This window comes from Struthio camelus, chromosome 7, assembly GCF_040807025.1.
Source record: "Struthio camelus isolate bStrCam1 chromosome 7, bStrCam1.hap1, whole genome shotgun sequence".
In the NCBI taxonomy this organism is placed as follows: Eukaryota; Metazoa; Chordata; class Aves; order Struthioniformes; family Struthionidae; genus Struthio; species Struthio camelus.
In genome coordinates, this window is record NC_090948.1 from 11,345,001 (window position 1) to 11,363,073 (window position 18,073).

The 18,073-nt window shown below is 36.2% G+C and overlaps 1 protein-coding gene across 6 annotated transcripts in view; it reads right to left on the reverse strand.

The window, feature by feature from the left end:
• Positions 1 to 18,073, reverse strand: part of VTI1A (vesicle transport through interaction with t-SNAREs 1A) — a 286,215-nt gene that overhangs the window by 220,329 nt on the left and 47,813 nt on the right. For 4 of the 6 annotated variants that reach the window (XM_068949618.1, XM_068949622.1, XM_068949621.1 and 1 more), the window contains exons 4-5: positions 7,783 to 7,860; positions 1,352 to 1,372 (exon numbers count right to left, since the gene is read on the reverse strand). In XM_068949618.1, coding sequence (XP_068805719.1) covers positions 1,352 to 1,372; positions 7,783 to 7,860 — 99 coding nt within the window. The remainder of the gene's footprint in view (positions 1 to 1,351; positions 1,373 to 7,782; positions 7,861 to 18,073) is intronic. The other 2 variants (XM_068949623.1, XM_068949619.1) reach the window with 1 other exon arrangement.

Below are 18,073 nucleotides of genomic sequence, written 5' to 3' on the forward strand. Positions count from 1 at the left end.
TCCCAAGTCACAGCCCTTTGCAGCAACGTTCTGAATTTTCCTATCTGTCTGTAGAGCTATTTCAAAAAGAAAAGTAGTTAAGCGGCAGCTTTGTTCATTATATTCAATTGGATTTTCAGAATAATCCAGAAATTAGGAGTGCTTATTTTTATAAAATTGCAATCACTGTTTGCGAGCAAAAATAATCCTACTATATTCTTCTACACAAGCACAGGAGCAGACTTGCAGGTATTGTTACGGGGTGAGCAAAAGAGCCTTGTTCTTCCAAAAGTAATCTCAGAAATCAGGCTGCACAACCCCTTGCAACAATACTGTCTTCTGCTTAAATACTGAGACTATGAAAATATTAGGGAGGGGACCTCAGCAGTGGTGGGAGGGCTTTCATGAGGTTACAATTTATTTTGTTTAATTTTTAAACTATTTTACCCTGCAGCTCCAATATTATGCCATGTTAAAATATTCATGCTTCTAAATATATTTGTTTAAATACTTCACTAGTTAAAACCCTCCATATAGAACCCTTCAGAAATTCTATCTATAAGTAATGTGGACTTTACTGAGACCTTATTTTTGGTGGCTATAGGGAAATAATAAAGAAAGCAGTTCAAATGCCTGTTTTGCTACAGCAGTAAGTAACAGAGGATATTAACTTCAGAAAATATACTGAAGCATTTGAGGAACTGACCGTTAAAGCAGACTTCTTCCTCTAAATATTTATGAATCATTTCCTAACTGAAAGAAAGGTGTTCTGGAATACTGATCTCTAGTGTTACACCTACAGATCTGCAGCGTGCACAAATAAATAATAAATATTGATATGTGTGCATAGGTCTACCTGTATTTTCAGTGGGTATACAGTAACCAAAATAATACATCAGCTATTTCAATAGCTCACACCTAATTCAAAGCAGCATGAAATGCTGTGTAATTTTTATAGTGTTTCAGCATAGGTTTTTACCAAAGCAATGCTTTCACTTTATATACCAGGGTACAAATGTGTTTACCCTATCAAGGATTTTGTGATGCAAACAAGATTATTACTGTACCTGATTTGATCATGGTATTCTAGCAGAGATCAAATAATAGGGTTTTTTCTTCTTCTTTTTCTAGTGCCTTTAAAAAAATTCCACTATCAAAGAATGTTAATTTCCAAGGTTTGATCTAGAGATTCCCATGTAAGTATACAATTATTAGGAAAAAAGAGGCACAACAGTGAATATTTTAAAGCAATCTAATCAATATTTTTGCTTTGTGTAGATTTCCTGCAACAATGAACAAAAAGATCTACTTCAGATTTAGAAACTCAGCTTTAAAGGGAAAGCTAGACAACAAAAAGCAAGAAAGTACTCACCTCTTCACGTAATTTTATCAACTGCAACATGAACGCACAAAAAAGATAAAAAGGAAAGAAATGGCAGGAAAGAAAGATCAGTTGTGTGACAGGATACAGAATTAACATTGACAATTTATCTGTTTACATGTTTAGCATTTAAAAATCACAGACAAACACATTAAAAGAACCTAAACATAGACTACATGCAGAGTTTTTTGAACGAATAAAGATCACTTTCTCACACTGTCACATTAAACAAAGAGAATAGTGTGAAATTCTCTTTTAAACTACATCTAAGACACCATCATGAAATAAAGGGGAATGACTTCATAGAAGTCTATATTATAAAGAAAAAAACAAGTTTACTATTCCTCTCTTCGAAGATTGTACAGCTGAAGTGGTTTTGTATATACAAGTTTTCAGAATGTTTTCTGTATATTTTAGTTGTGACAACTGATTTCTCATTTTACTAGCACATCTAGCTTATTAATAGATGACTGCATCTTTATAGCATGTCACCAGTATACCAATTTTTATATACCTTAGTTGTAACGTAAGTATATTATCTTTTTTTATGATTGAACCTGATACAGCAATGTTTTTTCAGTTACAATGAAGCAGCTTAGTTAAAGGGCTCAGAATTTTGATTTATTGCCTAGTATATCTAATAACAGACAAAGGAATAGGGACCAACATGAAACATGATTTCCCTCAGAAAAGGCTTATTCCAGGTTCTTAATCCTAGACCACTATAGAGTGTGTGTGTGTGTGGTGTGCATGTGTAATTTTATTTAAACATATGCTTGTAAATCTAACACAATTAATAATGCTGCTCTGGCAGCTTTACTATAAAATGTAATAAAACCCAGTCTGAATATCAAGCTATGTTCCAGTGTGCTCTCCATTTAGAGAGACAGATCAATTATTTGTACTGGAACAAAAACTACAGTTACAACAAATGTCTGCATAGGAGTGCCTCTTTACAAAAATATTACCGTTCTCTCACTAATTCCAGTTGAATTCAAAAGTACAACAGCTACATCATTATCTCTGCTTATGCTGATGCTTCACCTACAGTTTTACAACACTAATTTTCAACACGTATATAAGCTGAGAATGTTTACTACGAAAGTCTCTCCAGCAAGACAGGAAACAAAAGAACTTCCATTATTCCCTATTGTTTCATATGGCTGGTCTAAAATTGAACATATCCCTCATCCTGTTACCAAAATGGACAATGGGATTCTAGCTACATATAATTAGGAGGGCTACTACTACATGAATTTAAGCTGAAACAGCTCTTCAGTACCTAAGATAAAGGAACTTTGCCAAAATCTGGTAGAAAGAAAATCATGCTGTCCACCAAACCATAAATTCAGAAATTCAAGTACTTGGCCTATCATAAATTGGACTCTTTCTCCAGACCTTCCCCCGTCCCCCCCCCGCCCCGTCCCCGTGGCCTTTTTTCCCAAAAAGGCAAACATTAAGTCTCTTTAGAAAGAGACGATCTGAGAGTTGATCGCATAGCTATCTTTTCTTTCTGAGGCCACCATCCTTCAGTTGACTATCATACTTAAAGGGCCAAAGTTTAAAACTACTCTCCTGCGATAGAGTCCATTTGGGCATGCCACCCTGCTATAATCACTGAGAGTTTTAAAATGCTGCACATTTGTTTTTTCAATAGGTCCCAAACAAAAATGTTCTATCTTGTTTGTGCTGCATGGCTGACTTTAAGCTCTGCATAGGATTTGCAGCTAAGCTAAGTAATGGGAGAGGGTTTTTTTTTTTTTTAATGTTGTCTGAAAGATATTCATTCAAATTAACAAAAGATGTACTTTTCCCCCATTTAACAATGCTCTTGATGAAAATGCGTTACCTTTACTTTTCTATTTTTAAATATTTTCTGGTATTTTTATACTATTTTTTGAGCTCACGGCTCAACTGCAAACAGAATTAAGCTGTGTGCAGCCACCATTTTAGGTTATGATAATCAGCATATTTTTGAAACAAAGATTTTTTTTTTTCCTTTTTCAATATAGAATTCGATACAAGAGGTAATCTGTTCCTTTGTAGGCTAAAAAAAAAAAAATCTGGTTTACGCTGGTTTGAACCAGTGGAATCTCTTGTGGTTAAGCCTTCTGCTGTGACTAAAATCAAAACTGCGCCGCAGAGAGCGAGTGTGTGTGCGTGTGCGTGTGTGTCTGAGAGGCACGTCACGTGACACACAAAACTACCGAATTTTTTTTTTTTTAAAAAGCTGATAACGCTACTGCCGTCTCTGTCCGCATATAGATAACGAATAAATGCTGAACTCTATTAAACGCCCTTTACACATTATCGTGGGTCGAACACACAATTTTCTGAACTTATGATGACAGTCTATTTATTTTGCTATAAACCCTCGGCATGTAACGAACAGATTTGTGTCTGGTAATGATCTGCTCTGCCAGGGCTATATGAAATGATACCGACCTTCTTCAGATCTTGGGGAATTAAATTGACCAACTTCACCCCCTGGTCTGGAGCTGAAGTTTGACACACTTTATGCACAGCAAGCCCAAATCCAATATTATTAGAACTTTGTAGTCAGAAATTAAGTAGCCACAAAACATTTGTTCACCACAAATCACATATACAGCGTGTGTGTACGGACACACAATCTAAGCTTCTGGTGTGAATTTAGTTAAACATATTAATGAACATAGTTGAGAAAGAGAAAGAAACAGTATTAAATATTTCCAGAAAGTTGCTAATACTGTACATACCTGACACTATTCTGGTAGAGGAGAAGGATTTCTGGTTAAACCCTACTTACACTTTCTAAAAGATATGAATCACCACAAAAAGTAACTGTACAAAGAATGTGAAGCCACAACTTCAATTAGCACATCATCACACTGAAAAACTCAAAACTTTCAAGGGATTTGATAGACACTGATGGTCAGAACGATAATTAAGACTTGAATGTAAAAGAGCCTGCTTAAGACAACACTCCTGAAAAACAAACCGTCACCCAATACATAGTAGGGTCTGGGTTTGGGGTTGTGGGTTTTTCTGTTCATTCGTCTGTAAATGGAAGGAGGGATGTCTCCTGGTTCTGAACCTCAAAATGTGCCTTATCTGACTACACTCACCAGATTTAAATTCAGGTGAAATTAATGTACACTGAACAATTACTTTATTACATCCTACATACATTCAGAGCATTATATTACTACCTTATTAAATAGAAATGTATTTGTTTTAAAAGAAGTTTTGATTAGGGGAACTCTTATGTTTTTCACAGCATCAGAAGTTTCCGTATACTTTATCTGTTAAAATTAGTTAGATCTTGGTACAAGCATTATAAGGCAACTCTGCTCTAAGATATCATCTAAACATGAGGATAACTACTCACGAGAGGTATGGTGGGGGCTGGGGGGAAGGAAGAAGAGGAAAGACTAATAAGCATAATTTGCTAATTCTTCACTCAGCTATTTGTTCTTAAACCTTTCCTCTTGGGAGAGCAAGTAGAAACTTAACAATATGACTTCTACTGTATTCACTACAGCTTTTAACTTGTTTGTATGTTTTGCTGTAACTGTATCTTTGAAACTCAATTTAAAAAAAAGTTAGAAGTTGAATCAACAACAGATCTAAACTGTTTATTTTTCACATAGTGGTCCATTTATTTCTAGGTACTTAATATATTCATACTGGCCAATATATTAAATTTGATTTGTCCTCTCTCTCCGCAAAAAAAGTTTAAAAAAAATGTTTATCGTGATGACAAAGACCGTACCTAAAACATCTGTGTTTGTACAATTCTTATCTCTGTTTCCTTGGTTAAATCCCAAGTCTAACCAGATATTTAACATTTCTATTGATACATTTTACAAATCTTTCTGGTTTGCTATAGGAGCAATTCTTAACTGGCAAATGACTCCTGTATCATGAGAGGAACACCTCCTCCCCTCTCTCTGTTCAAAGGTGGAGAATGAATCAGAGGAGAAGCATCTTTTGACTTAACTAATTTAACCTAGCCCAAACTGACCGAGAAGTAAAAGTCCTGTAAGAGTTGGGTGGGGCTCAGTCCATCTAACTATATGCATTCCCATCACACAAAATTAAGGTAACATTAGAAACACCTTCCAATATTTTATATGGCTACAAGTAATGCTTGATTATACATTCTTTGTCCAGTCCAAGTTTTCTATTGATATAAAAATGTGTAGGAGCAAAAGCATGCCAGCCCCTGGGTTACCAGGTTAAACACATAGAGATAACATGCTCATTGTTTGAGTAAGTACCCAAAGCTTACGCTTGATCTGGATAGCTGCACCCACTTGGTAAGCTCAACTTCAGACCAAAGTTTGTGACTGCTTGTACCCATAAGTACAGGCGTAGAAGATAAGTACAAATATAAATCATGATATTTCATAAGAAAAAGATTGAGAGGTTGATTACTGGAACAATATAATACATAACATTTTTTTTAAATATTGCCCTTCACATATTTAAAAGAACTTAGACATCTCCTTTAGGCTGACATTCCATGACATTTTTTAAGGGAGAAAGAGTAGTTCAGAACATCCAAAGGTAGGGGTGTATGAATATCAATATGGGTTATAAAAAAGGATTTTTTCGTAAAAGATATAAAACTCCCTTACCACCCAAAATTTTGTTCCATTTAAGAAGCGGTCATTTGAAAGAAAAAAAAGAACTCATGTTAACAAATGACTGAAAGCATCATTTGGTTCCTTGAGACGAGACCATGTTTCTTCCACCAACTAAAGAAAAGAGATTGTAACTTGCAAAAGGTGCGCAGGTTATTTAGCCAGTTACTTAGCCATTCCTTAAAAAGTTAAAATAAAATATTTTATCTCATTCTTACACATAATATATTCTGTTATAAGTAAAGCTTCTTATCACAATTGCCCTTTTATATCTGAAATTGCACAATTTTTTCTTGAAATGTAAAAATAGCAGCATCTTAAAAGTAGTAAAACAAAAATCTTAACACTTCTATAGGACTGAGCCTATGTTGACGACATGTAAACTGAGAAAGTCTTTTCCCCCAAACTATCCTGTCCATAAATACATTATTTGGGGATACTATCTATTCAAATTTTGCAAAAACCTTTGCTATAATACATATGATGATTTTTATCATTTATATTTACTTCTGTGCATGGACATTAGAGCTGTTATACACTGCAGTCTTACATTTACTGATAAATTGTATCCTGAATATAATTTCATTAATATATGTATTAAAGTCTATTACAGGATTTAAAACTTAATCATATAACACATTTAAAATGCTGAAAAGATTAGGGCTTAAGGGGTCTTTACTTTAAAATTCATTGTACTGGGATAAGTCTTGAAGTCTTACTTTTTTCTACCCTTAGTGAAACTAAACTTATACTGAAGGTAGAAGATGCTAAAAATTTCAGAATATGGCTGCATTCTGTTCCCATGTTTAATATTGCGGATATCAGTAAACATTTATCAAGCTTCACTTATCAAGCAACCAAAGCACTTCAAGCTACCAAAATAATTTAAATTCTATCTCTCCAGAAGAGAAAGTCTTATATTTAAGAAAACTTTCAATATTTAAGAAAACTTTCAACAAACTTCTAACTCAAAAGCCATAACTTTTATTACAGCTGAGATGAAAAAACTATTTTCAAGATTAAAAAAAAAAAAAAGCAAAAAACCAGAAAACTGTTTTCAGAGCTTGTCAAACAAGTTTCAGCACCAAAAAAAATACTAACAGGTCAAAGTCCCCTAGATATAATGTTCCCTTTATAATTTTCAGTAGTCCAGTAGGATGCTCACTGTAATGTCCAGCACAATACAGATATCAATTTTAAAAAAGTCTCAGGTTTACCAGGCTTTCCTTCATTAAAAGAGGTGGATAGCACTGTACATTCTAGTACAACACGCGTTACGAAAGCTTACTTTTATTAGTACAACTTGTGTTTTTGGTACAAGGGGAGAAAATCTGTTTAGGAAAGGAATCACAAGGAAACTGAGTGGGGAACTGCCTAATTCTAAGAGTGCACTTTCATTTGTTTTGCCTGCCAGTGTTGATTTAATTATACTGCACTATTATCAAAGCTGCATTATGTACTTTTTTCATTCCTTTTACATGTGTTTGAGGTGAAGACCTTGGCTTTGTCGGCAAACAGCGCGTTTCAAGTTATTTCTTAAGTACTAAATAATAAAGAAAAAAGAAGAAAAGATTTTTTTTAAGATAGCAGACAGTGATCACAAGTTAAAGGGTTAAATGTAAGATCTCCAAGAAACATTTTGAAGTTGATTAAGACCCCAGCTTTGCATTAAACAGTATCACTTCCACATGAGTTGTTGCTAATGCTGTTAAGGAGCAGCTTGAGAAGCCCAGTGTGCCATTGACCTCCTTCACCCTCCAGCCACCCACTAGGGCTTCTTGATTAGCATCCTACCTGGTTCTCTGAGGAATTCCCGTCATCCCCTAGGAGCTCATTCCGCACCTCATCACTGTAGGCGATCCGTGACCTTTTCTGTAAAACAAAAAGAAGAAAGGGTTAGGAAGTAAAGCTCCGAAGCCATTGGTATCAAGGCTGATCATCTTAAACCTCGAGAGCCCCCTAATGGATACCTATTTGATTAAAAAAAAAAAAAAAACTGCAAGCAAAAGTTATTAAAAAGTTCTTCAACTGCCATATTTTGACAAATCATCACAGTAATACCTTAGTGCGTCTGATGTGATTTCTAAGACAGTCACATCCTCAACATTTCATCAATGAAAGCAGCCTAAATAAAGCTCAAGATACATAACATGATCTCCGGTCTGCTAAGTACGTAATCTTAAGAGGCTATATACACCAACACCAGAAGCACTGAAGAAATGTATGTGCAGGACAAATGCATTTATCTGAAGAACACTTGCTAGGTGGGCTGAGAACTCAGACGAACACTGCAGTGATGCCATTAAACAGGAAAGGAAGACTGAGCTATCAAAAAGATGACATTGAACAACACCCATTTGACAAAACTTAAAATTACATATGAAGAAAATAAACAAGTCTTTCCTTTGCTGTTCAGGCTATAAAGGCCTACAGCGAAAGGACCAGAAATCAAAGTGGAAAAGAAAGGGGAAAGAACGACGGTACAGTGAAACATTAATTTACAGCAGTTTACGGAAACAGCACAAAACTGTGAAAGACAGTCACACCTCAGATTCTTATAAGAGACAGTCATTATTCATAGTTTATGAGCACCAGATTTTCTCAGAGCTGTTCATCGTACTGATCCTAAGCTAGATCAGGTGCTGAATAACTGAAGGGAAGTGACTGAAGATTACCCAGGTAGCACAGTGTTCAACAGGACAACAGGGAACCCATAAACAGAACGGTAGTTCAGCTTGCAGTTTCTGTGTTGGCCAAATTACCGGTTCTTAGCCAGGTAACTCTTCTACGTTCACCATTAAAAGAGAGAAAGGATTTTTAGCATTTTGTTTAAAATCTCTTTATTTGAGCGTGGTTGCGATCGGTTTTATTCTTCATAAGAGGAAGAAACCCAAGAGCAGCAAGAACCAGGAGTAAGGCCTTTCTTTACTGATTGGAATAGCCCTCCCAGCTGTGTCATGGTGGTAACCAATAGTGGGAAGTCAGCAAAAACAAAACCTTCCTCAAACCTTCCCTAAGTGGACAATCATGCCAAAAAATGTGTCTGGGACTGGGACACAGAAAACAGCTCACTAGAAATTACACTGAGCGCCGGGAAATTCATTACCTTTGTGGTGAATAGGCTTGAAAGTAGGTCAGCACTTCCACTAGAAAACTAGCAGTTGGGTTAGCTTAGTACTGCTCATCTCAGAGCAACATAATTCAGCTTTCTATCCACTATAATTCAAGGATGCCCTTTATTACCATCATCACTGTTATAATGCTTACCAATACGTGATTCAGTTGCTAGTGTTCAGTACCAGATTATATACTAAAGCTACAGATGTACGTAGCAAGGACAAAGCATACCATGGACCTACTACAAGAGCTGAATTGTGCCAAATCTTTTGGAGATCTCAGCTGTCGCACTTTCATACTAACCAAGCAAAAGTAGTCGACAGCATTAAAGGAAATGAGAACCTTTAAACAGGCTGTGGTATCAGAGCTGCCTGTTTAAATTATTCATTTCATCACTATGGGGGACTAAAACACTCCACAGTATGCAAGAATATCATATGGAGATAGGTTTTGTTTTTCTCTTTTTTCACCAAAAAGCCAACAAATTGGCATAGATTGCTCACTTATATTGTTTTCCTATTTTTATTTGATAAACATCAAGCAAGGGAAGAAATTACAAATACATGCCAATAAATATCTAATCCTTTTTTTTTTTTTTCCAATTAAGATCCAGTCTCCCCTTTTGAGGTCCAGCAGTTTAACCGTACAGTCTCTCTCCATTTCACAAAACAACTCAGTGGCATTGATTTTGGTAGTGTTAAACATATTTTTCATTATTAGACTGAAATGGGGAACACAATGCTCTATGAGCTTGTTCTTCAGTGAACAAGTTGTCTAATTATATGTAGAGACTCAGACGGTCCTTGGTTACACATCATTTACTTGAAAGCTTTAACTGGCTGATATTTTCATTCATAAGAGACTGCATGCAAGAAAAAGAATAAGAATATTCTTCATGGGAAAGAAATAAATGTTAACAGCAATACAATTTTTAAAGGCTCTTTATAACCCTTTATATCAACATCACTGAACTTAATAAATATACTTGTATCATTGTTCTTTTACTGCAATGATCTGTCAGGATTTGAAAATCAGCAATTATATTAAAAGAAATAACCCTTTGACTACAATTAGATGTAACTCTTTGCCATAATCAATAAATAATTTGATACTACTTTTGATCACAGTTTCACCACCAAACGAATCAATAATATAAAAGGAAAGGCCTTTGAACTAAAATGTTCGTTTGTTCTTTCAGGATTTGTCCAAAATATCAATATATTTGTATCTTCAATTACTATCCTTATTTTTATTAAAGTAACATTGCTAACACTTTCAAATGCAGCTATCAAAATTAGTGATAACAAAACAGTTCATTTGAATTTAACAATTAATTTTTTTAGATTTTTTTTCTGAGTTCATAACTATCAGCTGTTTATAAATATGTACTTTAGCCAAGTGCAAGAATGATAGTTTGAGCTGGAAATGTCACATACACTGCTACAGTTTGAAGGAACCCAATTCATAATGCATTTTATAAATAGTTAATGACTTCTATACATAAGCTAACCAGGCAAATCAAGAAATTGTCAACATTTTTAGTCTTAGTTGTCAGTTACCACTGTCTACTGGTACTTTATATGTATGTTTCTAGAAAAGACAGAAGCTTTACAGAGTTTGCAATCCAATGCATTTTCTGGGCAGCTCAATATAGGTTTGAGAGCTTCCATATGCAGCTTTTCGTCTCTAAAGGTCTGTCATATATGGAAGTTTATCTTGTATTTTGTTTTTTCTTGCACCTCGCATACACAAAGTGTCCTAAGCACACAAGCGCTTTTAACTCAGTAGACATGTTTGCATTCGAATGTACTAGACGCAGGAAGACACAAATACACACAAGGGTTAAGCTGCTTTCCGTGACAACTTCAAGACAGAAAGTTTCAGGAGCTGCTTTAAATGTACTACGGTACCCAGACCTTCTGACAAGGAAGCATTTCTGATTCCAGGCAGATCTCACTTGGTTTATGAACAGGATTTTTGCATACTGATTGGGTGATTTTCTTAAAGCCCTGTTCAAACAGATACACTTGCTCAGTTCTGTCTGGCAATTTGGCTTTAAACAATCTGTCTACTTGACCCAAGCCTTAACATTTCCCAATAGAACTGAATGTGTTCATGGGCAAGCACAGCTAAATTAGAATTGAAATGAATTAACTCAGCTTAAACTAATTAAGAACTGTGATCTGCAGTACCACCCCCCTGTATGATTCTACATGTGAAGCAGGGTACATGTAACCAGACTAAGAATTCTGCTATACTACTAATCTGAGCATAACAATGAAGTTCGTCTATTACTAAAGCACACGAGAAGTTAATTTCCATGGCCTACACATGGCAAAGCAATTGCTTAAATTGCCTCACCTGGGAATTTAATACAATGTTATCATCAGACCAGCCACACTGTAAATAGATTTATAATGCTTTCCATGTGCTAGGCTAGGTTGCATATGAATTAAGTAATGATCTGGTATTACAATACAATCAGCTAGTTCCCACACCTGGCAGACAGGATATTTTGCTAAATTACTACCTATACAGCTACATCACAACATAAAAACAGAAAAGGCAATGGGAAGAGAAACAATCTCCATGGTATATGACTGATTTTTGCATGGTAACCAAATGAGATGTAGATAAGAAAGAGGCATCCCAAATAATCTGTTTCCAACATCTGTATAACAGAACGCACACTTACTCATTTCTATTCAATTTTGGCCTAATTTTCCACATTCTATACTTTAATTACTTATCCACATTTTGCAATGCTCCCATTAGTGAAGGCCAGAACTAGCCAATGCCCCCTCATTGCAATGTACTTTTCAGCAATCAGCCAAATAATTGATATGAAGTATCACATATTTTCATACCTGAACCAAACAATAGCTTTCCTCCTAAATGCCAAGCAACCCCCTGAACAGACAACCCAACCTAGATACATTTCAGACAAATGCCGCAGTTAACCCTTTCATCCCAACCTCTCCATTTTTCAGCCTTAATGTTTTAAGGATGAATTCAACAGATTTTTTTTTAAACAAAACAAGTGTAAACAAACAAAAAGCTTATTTATCCACAGACACTTTTTTCATACAAAACTCATTAGAATTTCCTAGGGCATATAAATGGTTTTAAAATATTTCAGACATCTGTTTCAGTGTTTGGCCCTGTTCTATATGTAAATAAATATCTGATGTTAGCATAACATCATTGTGATCCTGGGCAATATGCTCTAGAGGACCCTGCTTGAGCAGGGAGGTTGGACTAGATGATCTCCAGAGGTCCCTTCCAACCTCAACCATTCTGTGATTCTGTGATAACCAGAAATAATTTGTAGGAGTAAATTCTATTTTATTTAGTGTTCTTTACAGGGTAAGCCAATTTTACCACTGCTCCAGTGAAAGTTTAAGAAAAGAAGTGACTTGTTCTTCAAAGTGATTGCTCAATATTGCAGAATCTAGGCTTTCATTTCTGCCTTTCTGAATATATACTTAAGCAATTTTTGCTGAGCAAAAATGAAGAAAATACCATTTAACAAATGTAGAATAGAAATATGCGACCCTACTTACACATCTTTATTTAAAGCTTTTATTTAAACAGTAACACAACACCACCTTGTCAAGAAATAAAATAATAGAAATTGTGTTCAAACTTCAGTTTTCAAAACTTCCACGTCACCATAAAGGTGGTCTGTGAACAATAGATTAAGACGTTTCAGAGTGCAACTCCAAAGCGGTTTCCCTGTTACCAGGTAGCTTAGTTTTTGTTGTTTGTGTCTAAGAAGCAGGAAACTGAGTACACAGTGCTAGTACACAACACAATGCAATGCCAGACTTCGAAGCATTTCCTTGTGAAAATTATAGATGTAAAAAACTGTATGTAAAAATCACAGATGACACATTTCCGGCCAAAGGAAATAAACTATTCCACAAGACCTATGAAACTGTCTGAAAGACTCCATCCAACAGTACACATTACTGGCAAAAGTCAATGCCTAAGCTGCTCCCAGGCTTGCCTTCTCTCCTCTCATGCGCACAAAAGAGACTGCAGGCAACCGTGAATGAGAAAATGCACATCTTAAAACTTCTGTTCCGCCACTCTTCCAAATATTGTTGGCTTCCTGCAACAGCAGAGACAAATCAAACTGTTAAGTGCTAATGTGAAATTAATGCAGAAATGCTCTCACTCATTTTAAACAGAAGTCACAGGTCTATAAATCTTCTTTTCAACAATCATCATCAAACACACTTTTAGTTTCATTATGGGGTGAGGGCATGGAGGAAGGTCAAGCTAACCCCCTTGAGGATACGTTGTATCACGTTGGCAGTGAAAATGCAGCTTCTGCCAACAAAACTATCTCAAACTCATGACCAGTGGACCATGTATGTCACCAGTATGGCTGCTGCTTAAACAACCTGCTAGATTGCATGTCTTGTAGTCAGGGAAGAAAACAGATGACCTGTGAGAGAATTGTGACTCATTGTTTCTGGATGAACTTAAGGAGTAACAGAAAATGATTTCTGCTGTGAAAAGACTAGCCAGATAACCTAGCTTGTTAAATGAAGTGCCTAGAGTTGGCTAATATGAGTGGCCTCTACCTTGACACGTATAGCAAACATTGGCTTATATTTGCCTAATTTGTTGACAAAGGATTTGCAACTTGCAGACCCTTATTTATTGCAGTCGTTTCAACGAGCAACACTGGATAAAAAGATAAGAGCCTGGCTGGAAAGGGGGGAACCTCCCTCTACCCTAATTCAGATAACATTTTGAAAATAAAGATATATCAGCAGTAAAATCATACTAAAAAGGGCTCTTACCTTGTTCTTTGTCAAAGGCCACTAGGTTCACTCTGCACTCCTAAGCGCCTATGTGGGACCACACAGCAAACTAGATACGTCTCTGGTACAGCTTCAAAGTAATCCACAACTTGACTAGTGACTTGGGTATATGGGTGGGGGCTACATGAGATTAATTCGGTTCTTTGTAGCATAGGTCCACACTTAGACCTGGAGGCAAACCTCAAGGAGCACTAAGCTGTGGCAGTAACAAAAAGGTGTGGCAAGAAGAGCAGGAACAGCTGAAACTAAGCTGGTAACACTGACAGATGAATTGGTCCTCAGCTTGCATTCAGGCTGATCTGCACAAATGTTTAAGGAACTCAATATGACCGCTTAAGAAGACTCAGTCCTTCAGCAAATCCTGAATACTCAACAGTCCTAAACCAAAGAGAAAAAAAGCCACATGTCTAACCTCTGAAGATACTCACTAATGTCATTAGGCTGCTCTTCTCCAGGAGACACTGATAGATACAAATAACTTTAAATTCAAGCCAAATGCTTTTCTTAAGGACAAGTAGCAACTACACATCAAGATCACATACTTCAGACCGTCTTCTGCTCCAAAGACCTAATAATATGCGGTAGGCTCCTAGATAACATAAATGTTTCCTAAATCTTGGCAACTGAAAACAAACTCCAGTGTCTTGGCCCAACGGACAAGTGAACTGGGAATATGAAAACATGGAGACATTTTCATCCAAGTGGAGATGATGTTTATGCTACAAGGACTAACCTTTAAACAGGGCATTCTCAAAGACAGTGAGGCAGGGAGATAAATGCCTTAGGGAGGCAAATAGCTAATTAGCTCACACCATGGTAAAGGATGAGAAAGACATCAGATCAACCAAAACAGGAAGCATACATTAAAATAGCCTTGCTTCAGCCAGTATTTCCATCTGGAGACCACATTCCCATTGCTAATAGTAACAAGACATCTGCTGGTATGTTCCACCAGCTCCTTCTCTTCCCAAATAGAAGTGTCCCAGTGTTACCTCCTTCCTCCATTTGCTTGGTTATCTTTATCAGCCTGTGCCTGTGCTCTCCTAGCCAGATATCAGAGACAGGCAATTGCAAAGAAAAATTGCAATTGGGCTGAAGCAGCTGCCATTCTTGAATGCCACAGTTGCCCTTTTCAGCTCTCCCCTTCCCTGGATACCCAACAGCTGGTAACATCTAAGAAAGCTAATATTTTTTAGGCTTTACAGCTTTTCAGTTAAAAGCACGACTTTGTTACAGAGCTGAGTTCTATTAATAAAGTATACATTTTGTCCACTGTGAACTCTAAGAATAAAAAACAAAGGAAAAGCATAATGACAGGTCTCATTTCATATTACCAAAAGACTCCTAGAATGAGGGCACGGTAGACGAATGAACTGTTTTCCGAGGCAGCTGAATTATGCCACCTAAAATTGTGCCACTCTAATAGGATCTATATTAGAATAGAGAAACTTTAGCAGGCCTTTCCAAAAATACTTTTTATTGCGTAGAATGGTATTTTTATACACTACCCTTCTTTCACTGAGCATATCCACTCTCTCAGAGATGTCTATCTACCTGTATACAAATACACATTTTTAACTCTTGAAACTAATATATGGAATAATTTCAGATAAGTTATAAGAACACTGAGAGTAATGAATACAAAAAACTTGTTCCACTACAGTAGCAGAGAACAATTTTTGACTTCACTGCTAAATATAAAATAAAATAAAGCTTGATGAGAATATTTAAATAAATAAAAAGAGAAGCAGCCCAATTAAGGTGGCTTGCATACAAACACGGTGTACATTTTGCGCATTTCAATACAAATTTTTTGGACCATAAGCACATATAGGTAAAACTAGTGATTAATAAAGTATAAAATGAAAAATACTCTCTGTGTAACATTGCTCAGCCAAAATTACTTTTTGGATCTTAATTTCCATGTTTTCTGACTTTATTATTTGTGCACTGGCATTATTTAGCTGGGCTCCCTTTCCTTCCTTCTAGCTCACACGTGCTCATGCACAGGCACATTGTCTTGTTTGAAAAAGAGAAAAATTGCCTGAGTTTAGTCATTTTAGTAGTTAAATGGTTACAATTAGGCTTTGAAGTTTGCAGCAGATTGAAGGAGGAGTAAATTCATACCTTCATTGCTCCCTACCAAGCAACAGCCAAGCACTACTGGGACAGGACCAGTTGTTTCATGCTGTGTTAAATCAATAGCTAATACGATAAAATACTAGCCCAAAGCTTGGGCATGGCATTTTCTAATTTCATCACAAGCTGATGATTAGCAGTTCTTGCTTTACTCTACCTGAGATAAAAGACAATAACTAATCCACTACCTATAATTTATCTAACTAGAGTCCTCCTGCTTTTTATCCTGCCTCTTCATTTGAAGACCTCAATCTCCCCCCATTCAGTCCAAAAACCTATAAGCAATATTCTTTTTTTATACTTTAAAAAGTGGATGAAAAATTATTACACATGTCCCTGTATCAAAAAAAATCCCACCCTGAAACCCCCTTACTAGGTTTAATTGTTCAGAACGTGTGTCCCAAGCCTTTCAGCATAGTATAACAGAAAGGCAGCATATTCTCACAGAACCTTTGATATTTAAAGTGTCTTTCTGATAGACAGGCTTCAGCTAACTTGCATGTCTTCCTCTTATCTGTAGCGTAATCACAAATTCTGCTTGTAAGTGGACCAACATACACCAAATGGAGTAATCATAAACACTCACCCAGGCAGTAGCTCATTTCCCAGTAAATGTTGCTGCCCAAACTCAAAAAACTCAGTGAGCTTTTGTTTTGCCCTTGTTCTCATGTTGTCTCCAACAATGTTTACACATTTCTATTGATCTTATTTATAGCTACCTAGACTTTCACTGTTAGGACAGTGCAATGTGAACCGTAAGAACAACTCCACATATAAAGACTATGTAAAGACTGCCTTATCAGTTGAAGCTCCAACTAGTCCGGAACTTACAATGCCTTCTGTAGGGGCCGTTAATGGATATTAAGGAGAAATCTTGGGAGCAGAGCAGGTGTAGAATGACTCCCATTCTACTAGATGCTTCCACTGTCTGATGATCAGCAGTTTAGAGACTTCCTGAGCTTGAGGTACACCTAGGTCTTCACACTTAATAAAATTTTGATAGTTACAGCTTATACAATACTTTCGTTTAATTTTTTATTCAAATAGCAATGAACAAGCATTCATATACATGAAATTCGTGAAAGACCTTCAGATCTCAGTATTAGGGCAAAGATTAAATGCAAAATTACCACGCTTTTCATTTGGGCAAAACTGAAGTAAGACTCCCAAGAAATAAGACAATGCTTAAAATAGCAAAATAAATTAATTTCTACCATAGAAATTTCTACCACTGTAACATCTCTTCCATGAGGCACATATTATTAATATGAATTTAATCCAGAGATTCTCAAACAGCTTCATAGGGTAAACTTCACAACAAGTGAAAGATTATCTAATGAACTATAATTTCCAATTCATGCTCATACATGTCATTTCCTCTCCCAGTCTCTTAATAAACCATAGCAAACACTCAAATTACTTAGATTTAAAAAAAAAAAAAAACATACAGAACTACACTCTATAGTCGTATTATATATCTGCTCTGTTCTTTTGAACTGCAAGAAAGGCCCAGCACCATTTGACTAAACATCTGTCCCTCCACCCCACCAGCTGTTCTTGCACGGCACAGTTCAGAAACTTCTGGTATAACAAAGCTGTTAGCATCAAATAAAGATGATCTGATGCAAAGAGAATGAAAGTTTGATAGCATATGGAAAACATAGTACTTCAAGCTCCAAGACACAAACCAGACACATAAAATCAACACAAAAAGAATGGAAAGAACGGAAGAAAAAAAATCCAAGAGTATCACACTTATATCTGGCTCCTGATTCCTAAGCCTTCAGGGACAGGCTCAGCTTATGTAGTAATTTCAAGTTAAAATTTCAACCTAAAAATGAACTCTCAAAAAGATCCAGAGAGTGAGAGCAACTCTTTCTACTGAATTCTCATGTGATGTACCAGTCATTCTTTCCCATCTATCATTCACAAATCTTCTGTCGTATACCTTTCACAGTTTGTACCTTCTTCCCCTAATTCATCACCTGCTTTCT